This window comes from Rhipicephalus microplus, chromosome 3 (assembly GCF_043290135.1).
Source record: "Rhipicephalus microplus isolate Deutch F79 chromosome 3, USDA_Rmic, whole genome shotgun sequence".
Classification (NCBI taxonomy): domain Eukaryota; kingdom Metazoa; phylum Arthropoda; class Arachnida; order Ixodida; family Ixodidae; genus Rhipicephalus; species Rhipicephalus microplus.
Genome location: NC_134702.1, coordinates 266,368,615 through 266,387,608, shown reverse-complemented (window position 1 = coordinate 266,387,608; position 18,994 = coordinate 266,368,615). Strand labels below are relative to the sequence as shown.

The window sequence follows — 18,994 nt, the reverse complement described above, 5'->3', positions numbered from 1 at the left end:
GTGCCGTTACCAAATCAGAAAAAGCAAAAGGGTGTGGCCGTGTGGCGGAATGCCCGCAAAATGGTCGCGGGCGCGCCTCAGATCCCCACAATGCATAATGAACCTTCTTGCACGATATGGGCGGATTCAATGATTTCACAGGTGTGCTGGTCCTGATTCATTAGCAGGCGCCAGAACCGTTGCACCGAGCATATATTGGGGCCAGATTGCCTGAGTTGGGACTGAGCATGTATTCTGTTGTACGAATGTGGGGGGATTCTAGATGAAGCCTCGCTGTTTTGTTCTCTTCCCAGCTGCTGTCATGGCTTGTGGAGAGTGTGAGCTCAGCTACGGTGTTTGCTGACGTGTGGTAGATTTTCACATCATAGCTTAAACTTTTGTTTTTCCTATTCAGCCAGAAAAAAAAAAGCTACAGAGTCTAAATTAACTTTAATGTAGGCCATTCCCACTATTACCAGGAGTTCATTTTGTTCCAGTGCGACCCCACTCCTTCAGGCTAACTGCGTTCTTTCTGTGTGTAGCTTGTCTTATTTTCACTTAATGGTAATGTTATTTAAACAAATGAACAAACGGCTTGTGTTTAATCGATGCTAGATTACTTACTAACACCAACAGCACTAGGTTCGCCCATAATCACAACTTTCTTTTACCTAAATGCAACACCAACTATTGCAAAATGGCATGCTTCTTTCCGGTGATTAAATTTTAGAATTACTTGCCCTACTCACTAAAGTCATTGTCATTGTTACATGCATTCAAACATGAGCTTAAAAATTTCATCCTATATAACTAGGCTGATAACAATATTAATTTATAATATAAAAGTGTAAGTAATTAAATATTTTAATTTTTCACTGCCAATTGTCATGAATTCAAGTAAGTCACGGTATGCGTGCCACCTTTATTGCCGGCTGCCAAGTACTCACAGGGCACGAGGTAGCTTTCAGCATGAAAAATTTAGCGCAGTCTCGTCTAAGGTATTTCAAGCTAGAACCAATTGTTTTGGAGCTCATGGAGGAGAGCGCGAAATGCGTGCAACAACTCTCACTTCGTTTTTTTTCACCTTGGTGACAAAAGTTCTATCTTGAATAATTTTATTTGGTGTGAGCTTACTCAACAGGTGGCACACAATATGTTACGTAGATCTGAAGTACGTTTTTTGTTGCAAGGTCCTCGCTTCGGTGTATGTGGCTGTGGTGGTACTTATATGGAGAATTCGTGACATACGCAAAAGTATGCGTTCAAGTTGAATTTTAGATAATTTAACTGCAGAATCATTTAAAGGTTGCTACTTAAAGCTGGAAAATGAAAACAACGTTTATTTTGCTCAGCGGTCTCATAATTTAGGCAGTAAAGGTTTAAGCTGGGTTTTCATCTATGGCCTGCCTATTCCATTTGTATAACAGATTGTTATGTACTTGTATCGCATTGAGCGTGTTTTCTCTTCTTTTGCTTATTCGTTGTAGTTTTCTGGTAGTTCCTCTGTTCACTTCCACTTATGTTGTGTAATATTACATACTGTTATAACTAATCCTTTAATTGTTATTGTTCACCGAAGTTCTCACTGCAGCCGCCCGACTTTGGTATCCTCTTCTGCATGCTTTCAATTGCGAACTTTGTGTTTTTTTTTAAATGAATAAACTGAAAATTTCTCAGCAAATACGGAACACTTATTGAGATATTAATCTGAAACCAGGACAACCAGTTTACCTTGCCATACTTTCTGCTTGTTAAGGTCAGAGATGACATGATAAAGGACACAGCCATCTGCAGAAAGTCTTATCTTAATAGGTTCAAACCTTCTGCAATACAATGTGTGGCTGTCATTTGAAAAGGAAAAAAAAAAAATTTAATGTATCCTGGGGTAGTGCCCGCCAGTCTTGTCAGTTTTTCGATTATATGACCCCCGCATGAAGCGGCGTTCCTCTGCATGCTGTGTTTGTACCCCCATTCATGGAAATAAGCGCCAGGGGTTGGGCAGTGACGTGGTTGTGCAGATAGTGGATGCTCGGCACCCCCTGCTGTTCCTGTGCCAAGACCTGGTGCAGTATGTGGCCGAGACAAATGCCAGCAAATGCAGCCTGCTGCTCCTCAACAAGGCTGACTTGCTCACACGGCCTCAACGGTGAGTGGCTGACCGCACAGCAACCTGGCGCGGCTCTCCTTGTGTATCCGGTATTCGGCTTATGCTTTGCAAGTCTACAGGGAGTCCAGACAATGGGAGCAGCATATTGTGGAGCTTTGTTTAAGCCTAATTGCACACTTTTTTTTTTGTTTTTGTTATTTAAAAGTTGTTCGGTAAAAACATTTGCTGCTGAAAACATGCAAATGCAGTGACATGGCTAGTGCAATATTCAGTTGCAGTGTGGCTGGTGTATGCCCTGTGAGATAGAGGGCACCTGTCAATTGGCCGTTCATGTGTATGTCTCCGGTTATGTGCACACATTTGGGAATAAACTAAGACACTCTGTTGTTGATGCAAAAGTGATGCTAGGTGTTTTCAGCGGTGCATCTTTCTTCGACAGAGTTACAAGACTGCACTTAGAGAGCCTTCCTCATTCTGCCAGTGAAATGGCATATATATAACATTTTTACGTGGGATTAATTACTGCAGTGATGGTATTGCTGCTCCAAACTGCTCTATAAAAGAAATGCTGCTTTTTACTGCTGCAAAATGTCATATTTGTTAGTTACTGCTCTGAATCTGCCCCAAAATGGTATTGAAAAAACAATGGACTTGAACTGTCTGATCGTTAAGCAAGCCCTCATGAAACAAAAAACAAGCTCAGTGATGCTACGGCTGTACCAAGAGCACCGGGCTGCATCAAATTCCTCTGCCTGCTATGTTGTGCTACTTTTCCCTTAAGTTTGCCGAGTCTGTGTCCAACCTGCGCTCACTTTCGGAAACGAAACTAACTGGTTGAAGTTCTCCCTGTTAACACAACATCGCGGTGCACCTGTGTACGAAGGGGAGCTTAGGCAAGGCAAACTCGGTCAAATCTCACTGTCGGGTGGATCTAAAACACTCTAGTGGGGTACAGTTAATGCCCGATTTTTCTGACTTCCGAGAGACGATGAAAACGTTCGTAAATACAGACACTAGAAAACAAAAACAAATTCATGCTGTTTTATTCTGCTAAACTAGTCAAATCGCCACAGCCACGTCTGAAATGGCTTCAATGCCTCCCAGTAGACTTATCAGGCATTTTGGTGCCAACCCAGGCTCTGGTGAATACATTCGGGACCTGCTGTGAACCCCGCTGATCTATGTGCCAACTGCAATTTTCAAATTTGTGTCTCGTGATGAGCGCTGCCGAAGCCAGCTAAGGGTGTAATAAATTATGGCTTCGTATGGAGCATGTGGACATGATGGTGGGTAATACAAAAGCTGTGACAGATAAGAAGAAAACTCATCCGCCCTTTCTCAGTGCGTGAATGCGTTGTGATTGAAAAATATTAGATACTGATTCACCTTTGCTTATGATTTTCAGTGTGCGCTTTTGAAGTCGTTCAAGAGTTTTAGAAAACTGTTGTACGTCACACCCCATGATTCCAGACAATAACCTATGTGACAATGACACAATGAAAAGTAGAGCGTACAAAGTATAGCTTGTGGAAAATATTAGCGAGCTTTTATCAGAGAATAGCAGCCATAAGCTACATTTGCACACACACTTTGTACTTGCTCATGCCAGTGTAGATGCTTATCAGAAGTGACGCCTGAATATTTAAAACAAGGAACTTGTTCAATAGGAGCGTTGTTTATTGTTAGGTTAAGAAATTCAGCGTCGACATGTTTCCTACAAGAGTGGGACACCATGTAGTTTGTTGTAGTACAGCTAACAATCGGCTGATTCTTGGCAAATCATTCCGAGATGTTCGATAAATAGGTCAGCGCGTCATTTTGTAGATCTGCTAAGGAGTGTCCTGTGAAAACTATAACAGTGTCGTCCGCGTATATCAATGCCCTGGACCTCTGTAGGGATTGGGGGACATCATTGATATAAAAAGAGAACAGTATAGGGCCCAAAACTGAACCCTGTGGCACCCCGCGTTTAATATAACCGTAAGATGTCTTGATGTCACCAATGACTACCTTTTGTTTGCGTGCCGATAAATAACTAGAAAAAAAAAAATCAAGTGAGTTATCTTTTATCCCATAGGAATGCATTTTTTTCCAGTAAAATAGAAGGACTAATAGCATCAAATGCCTTTCGTATGTCTAAAGATACTGCTATTGCTATGTTGTTTTCATGTAGTGCGGAATTAATATATTGCGTAAGCATCGAAACAGCAGTTGAGGTGGACCTGTTAGCAACAAAGTCGTGTTGCTGGGGACAAAGTACATTCTGTTCACCTATGAGGTGCATTAATTACGACAAAATTAGTTTTTCAAGCGTAGTGTTAATACTACTCAGAACAGATATTGGTCTGTAGCTGTCAGAAAAGTTCCGATCACCAGATTTGTACACTGGTATTACTTTGGCGGTCTTAAGTATACTAGGATAAGTTTTAGAGGAAAATGCATGAATAAATATATGGCATAAGGGACCACACAAAACATCAATATTCTTCTTTAAATATCATTGATGATATGGCGTCATGGCCAGCTGCCTCACTAAATCACTAAATTCTTGCCTCGAGAAAAGATATTTCCTGTTGATGCAACACCAAAGACAACTCGCTGACACAGATATTCTTACATTTTTTTTTTCAATAAATTATTGACGCAAGACAGACGCAGTATTCAAACTACGCGCGCTAGTTTGTGCGCCCCCCAAGAGATCAGCGGCCCGATGTTGAAACAAGAGAAGGCTGTGACGGCGCGCGCCTCCTCAGCAGGAGATTTTCACGAAAAAGAAGTGGTGCATCGCTCGAGGGCTTCTCGGAGATTGATTCCTTTTGCTGATTGCCTGTTAGAAACGTTGCTACATTTTCCTTTACTTTTCGGGCACAAGTTAGCCCCAATAAACAGTTATTCTTACATCATTTGGATTGTGTGTAACAATTTTGATGGAGGTGCTGGGTGCACGGCAGATCGTTGATATTCAGTCATGTCTGCATTGCTGACGGCTCTAAGAAACGGAAAGTCGTCTCCATCTTCCACAGGTGCAGATTCCACTGATGTGCGCATGACAGGCAATCAGCATCCCTGTGCTTGCGACCCGACTTGTATACGATTGTTATGTCGTATTCTTGCAACCCATCTAGCAAGTCGCCCAGAAGGGTCCTTTAGGCCTGCAAGCCAGCACAGCGAGTGATTGTCGCTATATGCTTCCAATGGCAAACATGCAGATAAATTCAAGCTTCTTCCAAGAACCCTCGTATCTGTGAATCGTGGTTCACACCCACAAGCAGCAATATGTGACACAAGATGTGCGTACTTATCCTTGCTTTTCTTGACCTTTAGCGCATGCTCCCTAAGCAAGTAATTGAGGCATCTCTCGGTAATGCCAATGTGCACGTTACAGCAGGATAAAAGAATGGAGTATACAACTCCCATGGAACATTTAACGAAGGCGTTCTCATGTTTTTTAAGGCAATCACATCTCTTGCCATTGCAAATGTGCAGACACAATTTGGCAAGCTTTTGTGGCGCAGCAAAGACTGCAGCTACACCATGCCTAGCAGCGACCTTCTTAAGATTATGGGAGAGCTTGTGGACGTACTGCATCACTTGACGCTTGAAACCTGATGGATTCCAAGCAGCTTCATTCCTTTGTGTTCCACGTTTCAACTTCTGCAGTAGCGACTCGATGACCGTGTTTATGACCGATGAAGGGAAGCCTGCTGCCGTCAATCAGCTGATTTGATCATAAAAACTAGTACGCATGTGGTGTGAACACGGCTTAGTCAACGAGGATTCTAGGCAAAGTGAAGCAATTCCTCTTTTAGCTATTTTTGAGTGTGCAGAATCATATGGCAACAGCCCCTTTTTCACTCGATGATCGTAATACCAACAAAAGTGTTCGATCGTAATACCAACAAAAGTGTTCACTGTCCCACAGTAGCTTGAGGTCTAAAAACTGTGGACAAGTCTCTGTGGGTACCTTGATAGTGAACCTAAGTCCGTGTCCATAACCTTTAAAAACACTAAGCACATCTTCACAATAAGAATGCTCAACTTCATATTGCCACAGCTCGACCATCACAGAAGACGTGTACCACAATTCGCATTCGTAAAAGCCGTCAAGCAAGTAGCAAGAAAGCCGCGCCATGGAACGCTGTCCTGCACGCGCCACGATGCTACGCCATGGAACCGGCACGTGACTCGAGGGGCAGAGGAAGAGACCGACGAAGTTGGAGTCAGCGAGCAGAGACATTTTTTTGGCTGACAATTTTTAGCTTTGAGTTTACGGGCACAAGTTCGCCCTAAATAAAGAGTTTATATAGTACCAGGTGCTATATTTATTCGTAACAATCTGGTGGACGTGCTGGGTATGCTTCCAAGCCCACCACAGGCAAGGGAGAGAAGCCCAGATCCCAGAAGATCGGAGCCAGCAGAATGGACACCTGTGCACCAACGCACGAGTCGCCGACTACGTGGTGAGCAGCCCGAGTTTGGCCCCCTAATTGACTCATCAAGACCTGTCGAGACCTCAAGCACAAGCGTCACTGCGATGGCCACCCAGTCGATGCCATCTCCATCTCACCTCATTGTGGATTCGCCACGTACACCAGAAGTCTTCCACGGTGAGACCTTTGAAGACGCCGAGGACTGGCTGGAAGGCTTCGAGCGCGTTGCACGTTTGAATGGTTGGGACGAAGCCCGAAAACTTCGTTACGTTTACGTCGCCCTGCAAGATTCGGCACGTACGTGGTTTGAGAACCACGAAGCATCCTTGCTGTCGTGGGACGACTTCCAACGAGAGCTAATCGCAACCTATCCCAACACGGACCGCAAAGAGAAGGCAGAGGCTGCTCTTCAGGCGAAGAACCAACGGAATAACGAGAGCGTGGCCATGTACATAGAAGACATGTCACGGCTCTTCTGCCGAGCCGACCTAAACATGGTCGAGGAGACGAAGTTGCGGCACCTAATGCGCGGAGTAAAGAAAGAAATTTTTGCAGGCCTGGTGCGTAATCCACCGCAAACTGTGGCGGAGTTCCGGTCCGAGGCAACGACCATGGAAAGGACACTACAACAACGTGCGCGACTGTACAACAGAGACTTCAGCGTCTCTTCAGTCAGGGTGGAGTCAACAACCCTCCCCACCAACGTTGACGTCCTCCGGGAAATGGTGAGGGCTATTGTTAAGGAGGAGCTCCAGAAACTGCAACTCTTCCAAAGTCCTCCAGCGATGCCCTCAATCGCGGACGTTGTACGAGAAGAAGTGCGGCAAGCAATTATTCAATCGCAGCCTCAGGTGCCACACCACACGCAACCGGAACATCAGCCACAGCTGTCGTACGCGCAAGTCGTACGGCTAGACATGAGACGCCCGAGCTTTGCACAAGCTCCCGTTATGCCACCGACCTTTCCTCGCATTGCGCCCCGCCGATGCCAGAAGCGAGACCCCGCAAAAGTGATGTATGGCGCACGGCAGACCGGCGGCCCCTCTGCTACCACTGTGGGGAGGCAGGTCATCTTTATCGGACATGCCACTACCGTCGGGTCGGGCTACGTGGCTTCCCAGTGAATGCACCCTGCCCTCGTAACGGTGAGCGCCCTTACGAAATCGAAGAATATTTATCTTCGCGCTATGCCTATCCGAACACTCAGCGGCATGAATCGCGGTCGATTGCACCAATGCCCAATTGGTCGCCAAGTCCACACCCATCATCTACTTTCCCGAGGTATAGTTCACCAGTAGCGGGCTTGGGCCCGCTACGGGAAAACTAGAACCAGCGACCTGTGGAGGCAGGGCCGCTGATTTTCAAAAAACTGAAAACCCTCCATCGCTAACCGGATCAGACGACGACACTGACACAACGACGGACAAGCGCAGTAATGGTGACGTGACATCCGAGCTACAAGTAAGAATAGACGACGTCGAAACCATGGCGTTAATAGACACAGGTGCAGACTACTCAGTAATAAGTAACATGCTCGCAAAGAAGCTGAAGAAAGTGCTCACTCATTGGACCGGACCGCAGATACGCACCGCCGGCGGGCATTTAGTCAGCCCCGTAGGATTGTGCACAGCGAGAGTGGGAATAAGAGGCCATGTGTACGTCAGCAGTTTTATTGTTCTCCCTGAATGTTCCCGTGAGGCAATTCTGGGCATGGACTTTCTGCAAGCAAACAGTGCGATCATCGACTTGCAGAAATCCCAAGTTTCTTTCTCTACAGAGAACGCTGTTGCCGTGTGTTATGCGGAGCAACCAATTGTTTCGTCTCTTCGTATTGTGGATGAAGGTGTGACGGTGCCGCCACGTAGCAGCAAGACAGTTTTTGTGAAAAGCGATGTTTTTCGTGAATATGTCGGACTAGCTGATGGAAATATCGAACTGCTGCTCACAAAGGGGATACGCGTGGCGAGAGGTCTAGTGAACCTGCGGAACGGATATACTGATGTGCTATTGACTAACTTTACCAACGAGGTACAGCATGTGGCGAAGGGAGCAGCCATAGCATCACTTCATGACTACATACAAGTCTCAGATGTTTGCACCATAGAAAAAATACCTACAACGCCCTCAACAGTGGACAGTGTCCTCGAGAAAATAGATATTGACCGAGAGATTTCATCTCTGCAGAAAGACCAGATTGTGGAGTTGATCAAGGAATTCGCAGAGTGTTTTTCCTCTTCTTCGAAAGTCGGACGTACGCCTGTAGCAAAGCACCGCATTGTAATCGAAGGGCATGTTAGACCAGAATGTCAGCATCCATACCGAGTAGCTCCAAAAGAAAGGGAGGCGATAAAAAACAAGTACAGGAGATGCTCGACGACAATGTCATACAGCCCTCCAAAAGCCCATGGGCATCGCCGGTAGTACTGGTGAAGAAGGACAACACCATGGGGTTCTGTGTTGATTACAGAAAACTCAACCTCGTCACGAAGCGAGACGTGTACCCACTCCCACGAGTCGACGATACGTTGGATAAACTGCGCAATGCTCACTTTTCTTCATCGTTGGATCTAAAGAGCGGGTACTGGCAAATAGAAGTCGACGAACGAGATCGTGAAAAGATGGCGTTTGTGACACCCGACGGACTCTACGAGTTCAAAGTACTCCCATTTGGTTTGTGTTCTGCTCCCGCTACCTTCCAGAGGATGATGGACATTGTGCTCTCCGTCCTCAAATGGCAGTCATGTCTTGTCTATCTGGATGACGTAGTAATTTTTTCCACTACGTTCGAGCAGCACGTACAGAGATTGAGAACGGTACTGGGCGCTATTCGTATGGCTGCACTTACGATCAAACCCGAAAAGTGCCACTTTGGGTTGGGTTCCGGGAGCTTCGGTTCCTTGGGCACATTGTCAGTTCTCACGGTGTCCGTCCAGATCCGGATAAGATCACTGCGGTTGAAAATTTTCCAAGGCCAAGAGACAAGAAAGCTATGCGACGTTTCCTGGGGCTTTGTGCCTACTATAGGCGCTTCGTTGAAAATTTCTCCAAGATTGCGGAACCACTGACACGGCTTTCGAAGGAAGGTGTGCCATTCATCTGGAACCAAGAGCAAGAAGACGCCTTCTTTGAGTTACGACGGCGTTTGCAGTCACCTCCCATACTCGCTCATTTTGACGAAGATGCCAAAACAGACATTCATACGGACGCCAGCAACGTTGGCCTCGGTGCCATTCTTGTTCAATGGCAGAACGGGGAAGAAAAAGTTATTGCTTATGCAAGCCGCACTCTGTCGAAAGCTGAGTATAATTATTCAGCTACGGAAAAGGAATGTCTCGCAGTTATTTGGGCCATCAGTAAGTTCCGTCCATATTTATACGGTAGACCATTCCGAGCCATCAGTGACCATCATTCATTGTGCTGGCTTGTGAACCTCAAGGATCCTTCCGGAAGACTTGCTAGATAAAGCCTGCGTCTACAAGAATATGACATCATCGTAGTCTACAAGTCTGGCCACAAGCACAATGACGCGGATTGCTTGTCAGGAGCACCAATCCAGAACTCGTCTCCTGAGCATGAACAAGACTCCGCATTTCTTGGAGCTGTGAATGTGTCGGAGATGGCTCATGATCAACGAATGGACCCAGAATTACTTCTGCTCATTCAGTACTTAGAGGGGCAGCAAGTCGAAGTACTGCGAGTTTTCGTCCGTGGACTACGTTCCTACGTCCTCCGCAACAACGTTCTCTACAAGAGAAACTTTCAACACACCGGTAAAACGTTCCTACTGCTGATACCATCATCACTGCGAGCGGAAATTTTAGAAGCGTGTCATGATGACCCATCGGCAGGTCACCTGGGCATTAGTAGGACTTTGGCAAGAATCCGCCGGAGATATTACTGGCCAAAATTGATGGATTCAGTACAGCATTACATAAGACCATGTCGAGAATGCCAAAGACGCAAAGTACCACCCCTAAAACCAGCAGGTCTTTTGAAACCGATAGAGCCACCGAAAGTCCCGTTTGAGCAGGTCGGAATGGATTTACTAGGACCATTTCCTATGTCATCGTTTGGGAAGCGCTGGATAGTTGTAGCAACCGACTACATGACTTGGTATGCCGAGACGTCATCTCTCACAAAAGGAACGGCAAATGAAGTGGCTCAGTTTTTTGTGACCCAGATAGTGCTGCGACATGGCGCACCTAAAGTTCTTATAACTGACAAAGGAACTGCGTTCACTGCCAGGCTAGTACAGTCGGTCATGAAACTAACGCACACCGACCACAGAAGAACTACCGCATACCATCCGCAAACTAACAGGTTAACTGAAAGGCTGAACAGGACGCTTACTGACATGATCGCGATGTATGTGGACGTCGAGCATCGGACTTGGGATACCATACTACTGTATGCTACATTTGCATACAATACCGCAGTACAAGAGACAACCCACTTCACGCATTTCAACTTGTTTATGGTCGGACAGTAATAATGACATTAGACGCGATGCTGCCTGTCAACAGCACCAATTAAGAGGACCCTGACATAAGCGAATATGTAGAAAGAGCAGAAGAGGCGCGACAACTAGCACGGAACCGCATCATCCAACAGCAGGACGTTGACGCGCACCGCTACAATCTAAGACGAAGGGACGTTCAGTACTCCCCTGGAGACCAAGTGTGGGTCTGGACGCCTGCACGTGCACGTGGCCTATCAGAAAAGCTTATGCGGCACTATTTCGGCCCTTACAGGGTTCTTCGTCAGCTAGGCCCATTAAACTACGAAGTGATCCCTGAAGGTCAAGTATGCACAACACGACGCAGAAATCTCCCGGAAGTTGTACATGTAGTACGTATGAAACCGAACTACGACAGGAACTGAACAAGTGAACTGACTCACGTCGTCTAACACAAGGACAAGTCCTATTGTTTAGAAACTGTCAGCCGGCTCTACGCATCGGGGCGATGCGTGCTAGGAGGGGGACTAATGCCACAGCTAGACCATCGCAGGAGACGCGTACCACAATTCGCGTTCGTAAAAGCCGTCAAGCAAGTAGCAAGAAAGCCGCGCCATGGAACGCTGTCCTGCACGCGCCACGATGCTACGCCATGGAACCGGCACGTGACTCGAGGGGCAGAGGAAGAGACCGACGAAGTTGGAGTCAGCGAGCAGAGACATTTTTTTGGCTGACCATTTTTAGCTTTGAGTTTACGGGCACAAGTTCGCCCTAGATAAAGAGTTTATATAGTACCAGGTGCTATATTTATTTGTAACAATATGAAGCTCTTTGGCACACACATTCATCGAGGTAGAACCATCCTTTTGAAAGTCTAAAAAGTAATTAGGGGGTGTATAGGGCACCCGTTTGTCTAAAATAATTAAACAATCGTGAACATACATAAAAATCTCTAAAACCTTCCCCCCACTTAAAAAGTTATCCAACGGCCTATCTACATCAGCTAAAAAAAAATATCACAGAGAACTGGGGCGACACAGGATCCTATACAGATTCTTTGTCATTATAGATATGGCTTGTCGTCAAAAGTAATAAAAGTGACGTTAAGATAAAATTCGGAAAGCACTGAAATGTTCTCAACGAACACGCCCGCACTGTTCATAAAAGAAACATTACCATCATCTTCTATGCACTTTCGCACTGAGGTCGAAAGCTTATAGTGAGGAACAGAATAGAACATGTCTTCAACATCTACTGAAAAAGCAAAGGAAATCTGCTGGTCAGTCTGTATGAAAGCACCGACATTACTAGAGCTTTTGGTGCAGAAAGGATCACTGACATAAAGTGTCTTTAGTTTGCTTGAAAGGAATTTACTAACGTTGCCTTACCATGAACCATTTTCACTAACAATGGTTCTGAAAGGTATGTTCAGTTTGTGGGTTTTGGCGGAAAAAAAGACATTCAAGTTAATGCTTTTGCTCCTTGCTAGCTTCCTAGCTAGCGTAGGTAGTCCTACTTCTCTGCAGAATGTAGTGAATTCTGATTTCAGGCGTACAGCACTCTTTAACAGGCAAAAGAATTCTTGTCTACAGCGCTGAGCACCCTCTCATTATATAAACCCTGAGGCAAAACAACAAAACCGCCCTCCTTGTCGGCTTGCACTAACATCAAATTCTGCTTCTTGAAAAAAAATACCACACTATTCAGTCTTCTGCTATGGCTATTTTCTGGAACTTGGGCTGTATCTCTGGTGATGCAGTCCATACCATCTAGCAGGCATCTTTCTCGATCCTGGTTGGCCATGGATGATAGATGTGCTTTGGATTTTTAAAGATTATGGTCCCGGGCTTAGGTTCACTACCGAGGTACCCACAGAGACTTCTCTACAATTTTCAGACCTCAAGTTACTGTGGGACAGCGAGCACTGTTGTTGGTATTACCATCCTCGAGTGAAAAGGGGCTGTTGTCGTATGATTCTGCGCACTCTAAAATAGTTAAAAGAGGAATTGCTTCAGTTTGCCAAGAATCCTCGTTGACGAAATCGTGTCCATACCACATGGGTACTAGTTTTTATGATCAGATCAGCTGATTGACGGCAGTGGGCTTCCCTTCATTGATCATAAATGCGGACGCCAAGTCACTACTGCAGAAAGTGAAACGTGGAACACAAAGGAATGAAGCTGCTTGGGATCCATCGGGTTTCACTCCTCAAGTGATGCAGTATTTGCACAAGCTTTCCCATAACCTTAAGAAGGTCGTTGCTAGGCATGGTGTGGCTGTGGTCTTTTCTGCACCACATAAGCTCGCCAAGTTGTGTCCATGCATTTGCAATGGCAAGATATGTGGTTGCCTGAAAAAACATGACAACGCCTACAGTAAATGTTCCATGGGAGTTGCATATTCTATTCCTTTATCCTGCGGTAATGTGTACATTGGCAATACAGAGAGATTCCTCAATGACCGGCTTAGGGAGCTTGCACTAAAGGCTAAGAAAAACGCGGATAAGTACGCACATCTTGTGTCACATATTGCCGCTTGTGGGTGTGAACCACGATTAAAATATAGGAAGGTTCTTGGATGAAGCTTAAATTTATCTGCACGTCTGCTGTTGGAAGCATATTTTATTGAAAAAAAAAAAAACAGTAAGGATATCTGTGTCAACAAGCCGTCTTTGGTGTTGCATCAACAGGAAATATTTTTTCTTGAGGCAAGGATTTAGCGATTCAAGCTGGTTTATTTACTTTTCATGCTCACCTTTTTTTTCTTGTTCCTTATTGTGTGGTGGTGCTATATACCTCATGCGCTGTAGGCTTTTCACATGCGCAGCTCTGTGAATTATTGCTTTTGCGCATTCATCTGTACGTATATAAGAAGGTGATTTAGCAGCAATAAACAGTTGGTAGTGAGTACTGCGTGTCGAGTGTGTTACTCGGGTGGATGTGCGAGTGTTTGGGAGCGTCAAGGCTGTGCTAAATTCTTTCAATATGATGAATAATCAACTAGCCCAAGAACAAGTTTTATTGATTCATGGTCTCCGCTGGCTCCTCGGAACCATTGATCGGCATTTTACACATTAGAAGTGTACCCCTCCCCAATCTCGTTCAAGGTCGTCACGCAGTAATATTTCAGAGCACTGATCGAATTGGATGGCAATTTTGCACACTGGCACCCCAACATGCAAAACCAAGCACGCCACTCAATGTCCTTACAGTCGAACTCCGCTACAACGAACGCTGCTTCAACGGAATTTCCACTACAACGAAAAATTCACAATTCCCTGTCTGCAGTCCATAAAAGTCAATGCATAAATATTGTCCCCACAACAAACACTTTTTCTTCAATCGTCCCCCTTCAACGAACATTTTCGATGCAATTCCAGGCTCAGATACTTATTGCTAGGCAGTTAACCCAATCTTCAACATTTAAATGCATTTTCAGAGCCCGAAATTGCGTCAACGAAGTCTAGAACATGTGTTGGCACCACCAGAAACCGCCGCTGTTCAGCAAGCATGGGCGCTGCCATTGCTCGAGACTGATGGCAATGAGGCAACCCTGCTTTTTGTTTTGCCACTGGCTTGCTTTTGAGCTGTAGACGATCCGAAGCTGAAGCTCAATCGCTCATTTCATGGTTTCCTTCTCGCAGCTGCTGGGTGCAATCGCGGCACGATGCCTTTTTCGATTACGATGCTTATCATTATGTTCGTGCTTGGCCAGTGTGGTAACTAATCAGAGCGGCTGTTCGCCCGCATTATTAACGAAAGCAGCTAATCGCGAGTGATGGTTGATAATAATGGCATAGAATAATGCAAAAGTCGCCGCTCCACGATACCCTGCCTCCATCTCGGCGTGTTCGGATACTTATGACGGCGGACAGCTGGTGTTTACGTGTTAATGCAACTGTTTGGTTCGTTCACGAGAGCGGTTTTAGGCGTTGTTTCATCGTGTTTTTACAATGGCTTCGCTATGCATGGGTGAGAATCTTGTCGGGATGCTGCTAGAAAAGAATAGGAAGCAGCGGACATTTTTTTTTTTTTTGAATTTTGAGAATAAACGTTTCTTTGTTTTGCTAGCTCAGATCAGTGATACTTTTTCGATTTCACTATAACGAAATTTTCGCTGCAACGAAATTTTTTCGCGCCCCGTCAGTTTCGTTGTAGCGGGGTTCGAGTGTATATTTATCTTTCAAAACTTCAAATACTTTGGATCATAAAAATAGAGTGCTAATCAAATTGAATGGCAAACAGCATTAGAGGGCCACTCACCTGGCCCCATAACAAATTTTAGTTAGACATTGGAAGTTGTTGCATCTCCGATGAAGAGCATTATGCCAACAAATTTTTTCACTTGGTTCATTACCAGCTGAGAAAACTGTTGTTATGAAGCAGTGCAAAACGAGGATGAGAGGAGGCGAGCTCGAAACTCTTGCCGCTCCCCCATGTAGCCTTTGCAAGCCGAATCTCTTTCCTACCCTCTGCGGCATCCGACCAAGAGGTCGGGGAAATTATTTAAACTCCAAATAAAAGTTTTTGAAGAAACCCAACCAGACAGACATCTGTCGTATGTTTACATTCAGACCAAGAGGTCACGTGCGCATGACATGCCTGAACAAAGCTTAACCCTCGAGCAGGCGAGCGGCGTTGTTTTGTTGACCAGCATTATTTTGTAGTTTACTGCCTGTTTCTGCGGCATGATTTGGAAACGCTGGTTTAGACCTGGCAGAATAGATGGGCGTGATGAGTGCTCGAACGTGCACGACAATTATTTCTTTTCCAGAACAAGCGTCTGCTTGATGCGCTAACCGCGTAGACGAGAATGCATGCAAAACGCAGGCACATTAGCCCCGCATCTCGTTGAAATTCTACGGGGTGGGGAAATAGAAAAGACGTGCACATTTCCTTATATTGCGTGTCATTATTTATTTCAAGCTCTATTCATCTATTCAATCAAAAATTACATAAACTATGCATGTCGTGTTAAATAATTTTCGCCATGTCGTGCTACACTTCGCAACGTCAGAGCACAATCTACGTAGAGGACCAACGTCACTGCGCTGCCGTGTACGTAGGGCGATTACTACGTGTGCGTCATGCCCTCATTCTCAGGGCGCGTGCCCGCGATAGAAAGGAAGAGCACTGTTCATCTTGAAGTTCAACCGATTTTCGCGGCGTGTAGTGTTGGGAATTCAGCAAATGTAGTCATGAACGCCCCATGTACGCATTGCGCTTGTCAGCTCAAAATTGCCAAACCTGGTGAGTGGCCCTTTAAGAAAATTTTTGCTGTCTCCTAGAGTTGACATCTTGTGATGCTTTGTGTAACCACAAGTATTGGAAGTTTTCTTTGTTTTCTCTGTGTAAGTGTAGTGGAAAAGATCTTTTTAAAAGGCAATGCATTTAGAACTATGTCATTGTCAAGAATTCACACCAGCAGAGTAGAATACATTAGGTGATTGCCTGCTTCTTCTTAGCGCCACCAAATGACCCCACCTATATAGCCCCTCACATTTACGGCTACGGCAACCCAGTATGCCAAACACAAAAGCTTACTAAACTTCTCTAATGTTGCCTTTGCAGGTTTGTGTACCAGTGTGTGTTGTAACTTCAGAGCCGGAGCATGCTTTGCAAATCTTTTATTGCGGCATGCCAGCCTCGAAAACACACAAAATAACATGTCGGGCACACGCCCGTATATACAAGTGGCTCGCAGTTACACATGCGCAGTGGCCAAGATTCACTTGTCACCGCAACTTGGCAACTGCGACATGTGTAGCCTATCGCAATATGAACACAACACTGTGAAACATTTTGCAAAATTTCACAATCTTGGTTGGCATTTTGCTAAACAGAAGACGAGCGAATGTAGGTACGCAGCTATATTGGCGTCTGGTGCTGTGGGGGACCGCTCATTGAACCTCACTTTAACACTTTCATGACCGCGAGAAATTTGACCGTTCTTGGGTAGTCCAGAAAACCATGGCACCCAAAGCTACTGGGTTAGCACCCAGTAGCTTTGGGTTAGCACCCAAAGCTACTTTTTATGGCACCCAAAGCTACTGGGTTTAATATTTATAGTGTCAAATTGTACAGCTAGGAGTTATCTGTCAAACACGATCAGTTTGAAACCACAAATTTATTAGTATAATACAAAAAAAGTAATCAAGCAAAAAACATTGTAAACATGAACAAAGAAATTTCATAGAACCGTCAACACTGCTCTGAACAGGCTAAGCATAAAAGTGGAATGGAAATATACATTTTAGGCGAAAGGAACATGCACAATTATCCTGTAAATATAAGCGCTGCAAATACAAATGTTTTTGTGTACATAAAATAACATTACCTGTAGTGTCTTTCATGCCACTGTGCAAAGCAGTTCTGCGATGCAGTAAAACACAGGTTTGCTACACATGTTTCACAGAAAACACTTGCTTTCTGTTCGACTGTTCTTTGTTCAAAGCATAATTTACAGTTCCTGATTTTTTTTTTTTTTTAGATGCGGAAGCATCTTATACTCGCGCCTTGTAGTACGCCGTCCGCACCGCTTCTCAAACATTCGACAGCTGACGCGCGCGCATGCGCCGTCGCGCCGTCGCCCACTCTTCCACCATCTGTGCATCCCTTCCTCCTCTACACACCGCACGCGCTTCACTCCTCCACCATCTGTGCACCCTTCCTCCTCTACACACCGCGTTCGACATCTACAATTCTCCTGATTCTCCAGTGGACGCGCATGTGGCGTCGCGCTTCGAGAACATTCAACAGCTGACAGTGCAGGCGCCGTCGCGCTGTATATATACTCAAGGTCGGCGCTCGCTCGCTCAGTTGCCGCTCGTCGTTTGGTTTGTACGGCGCGTCGACGTCCAAGGTCGCGGTGAAATGAATTCCAACGAATCCACAAACACAATGATCGACGTCCCTTCGACCAGCGCCGCCCTTTCGCATACGTGTGTACGTGTTCACTCATTTAACACCCCCTCCTACAACCACGTTAACCAATTTAGCCATCGACCCAAGTAAGTCGCAATTTAACACCCCATTTCACAACCACGTTAACCAATTTAGCCATCGACCCAAGTAAGTCGCACTTTAACACCCCGTTAACCAATTATATGCTCCGCATCCTCCTCAGTGTTCCCCTTAGGGAAGCTGCGGGCAATTTTTTTTTTTGGCTGGTGCCATTAGCTTTGATAGCGTTTCGTGTAGGAGCATCAAGATGAACTGTGAGTCCTCCAAGAACAGTCTCTCTCGCTGTATGTCGGCTTCTGAAAAATATGCGTTCAAGCATTATTATTTGTGCTTTTGTATAGCTATCCAATGACTTGAACAGTAGAAAACAAAAAGTCAACATTGTCACGAAGCGCCGAGCGGCACTACGTAACGCGGCTCCAAAGTTTATTCCCGGCTGCCTCCCTGCACGAAACTGCACTCTCTGCGATGCCGCCGCCAAGTAGTCCCACCCGAAAAAAGTGGACGCCCTGCAGATAAGCACTCTAACCTTCAGAACACATTGGGTCAACTTACACCGATGCGCACCTGCAACAATGCGGCCCGAGCACAAAGCTAAACTTACTGGTGGACGACCGCTGATGTTCCAGACCGGTTTGATAAACTCTCGTCGTATGCACTTAAATCAATAGTGTCGATGTCGTCTTCCGAGCCTGTGCTGTTGTCGTCATTTGATTGTTCCAGCCCAGATGCACGAGAATCAACCAAAATTTGCCGTTTTCGGGAAGTGGTCACATGCGACATCGATGCCATGATTAACAGTATGCACGCTCCCTCGCGCGCATGAAAAGGCACTTTAAAAATCACCACCCGGTGAAGAAAAGAGAAATACAAAAGCGAAACTGATGAAATACTTTTTTTCTTCTATGCGTTAGATAGCATGAGGGGTCCAAAAGCGTTCGAAACAGGGAAAATGTACAATTTGTAAACATCGAAAACGTACTATCAATGGGGATAGGCGCGGTCACGAAAGTGTTAATGTGGTCTTACGTCCCTGAAACTTTTGGGACACCTCTTACGC

The 18,994-nt window shown here is 45.5% G+C and overlaps 1 protein-coding gene across 2 annotated transcripts in view; it reads left to right on the top strand.

Moving 5' to 3' along the window:
• Ns3 (nucleostemin 3) overlaps positions 1-18,994 on the top strand; it is a 262,076-nt gene that overhangs the window by 108,271 nt on the left and 134,811 nt on the right. For both annotated transcript variants that reach the window (XM_037419646.2, XM_037419639.2), the window contains exon 6: positions 1,982-2,125. In XM_037419646.2, the coding sequence (XP_037275543.2) occupies positions 1,982-2,125 (144 nt within the window). The remainder of the gene's footprint in view (positions 1-1,981; positions 2,126-18,994) is intronic.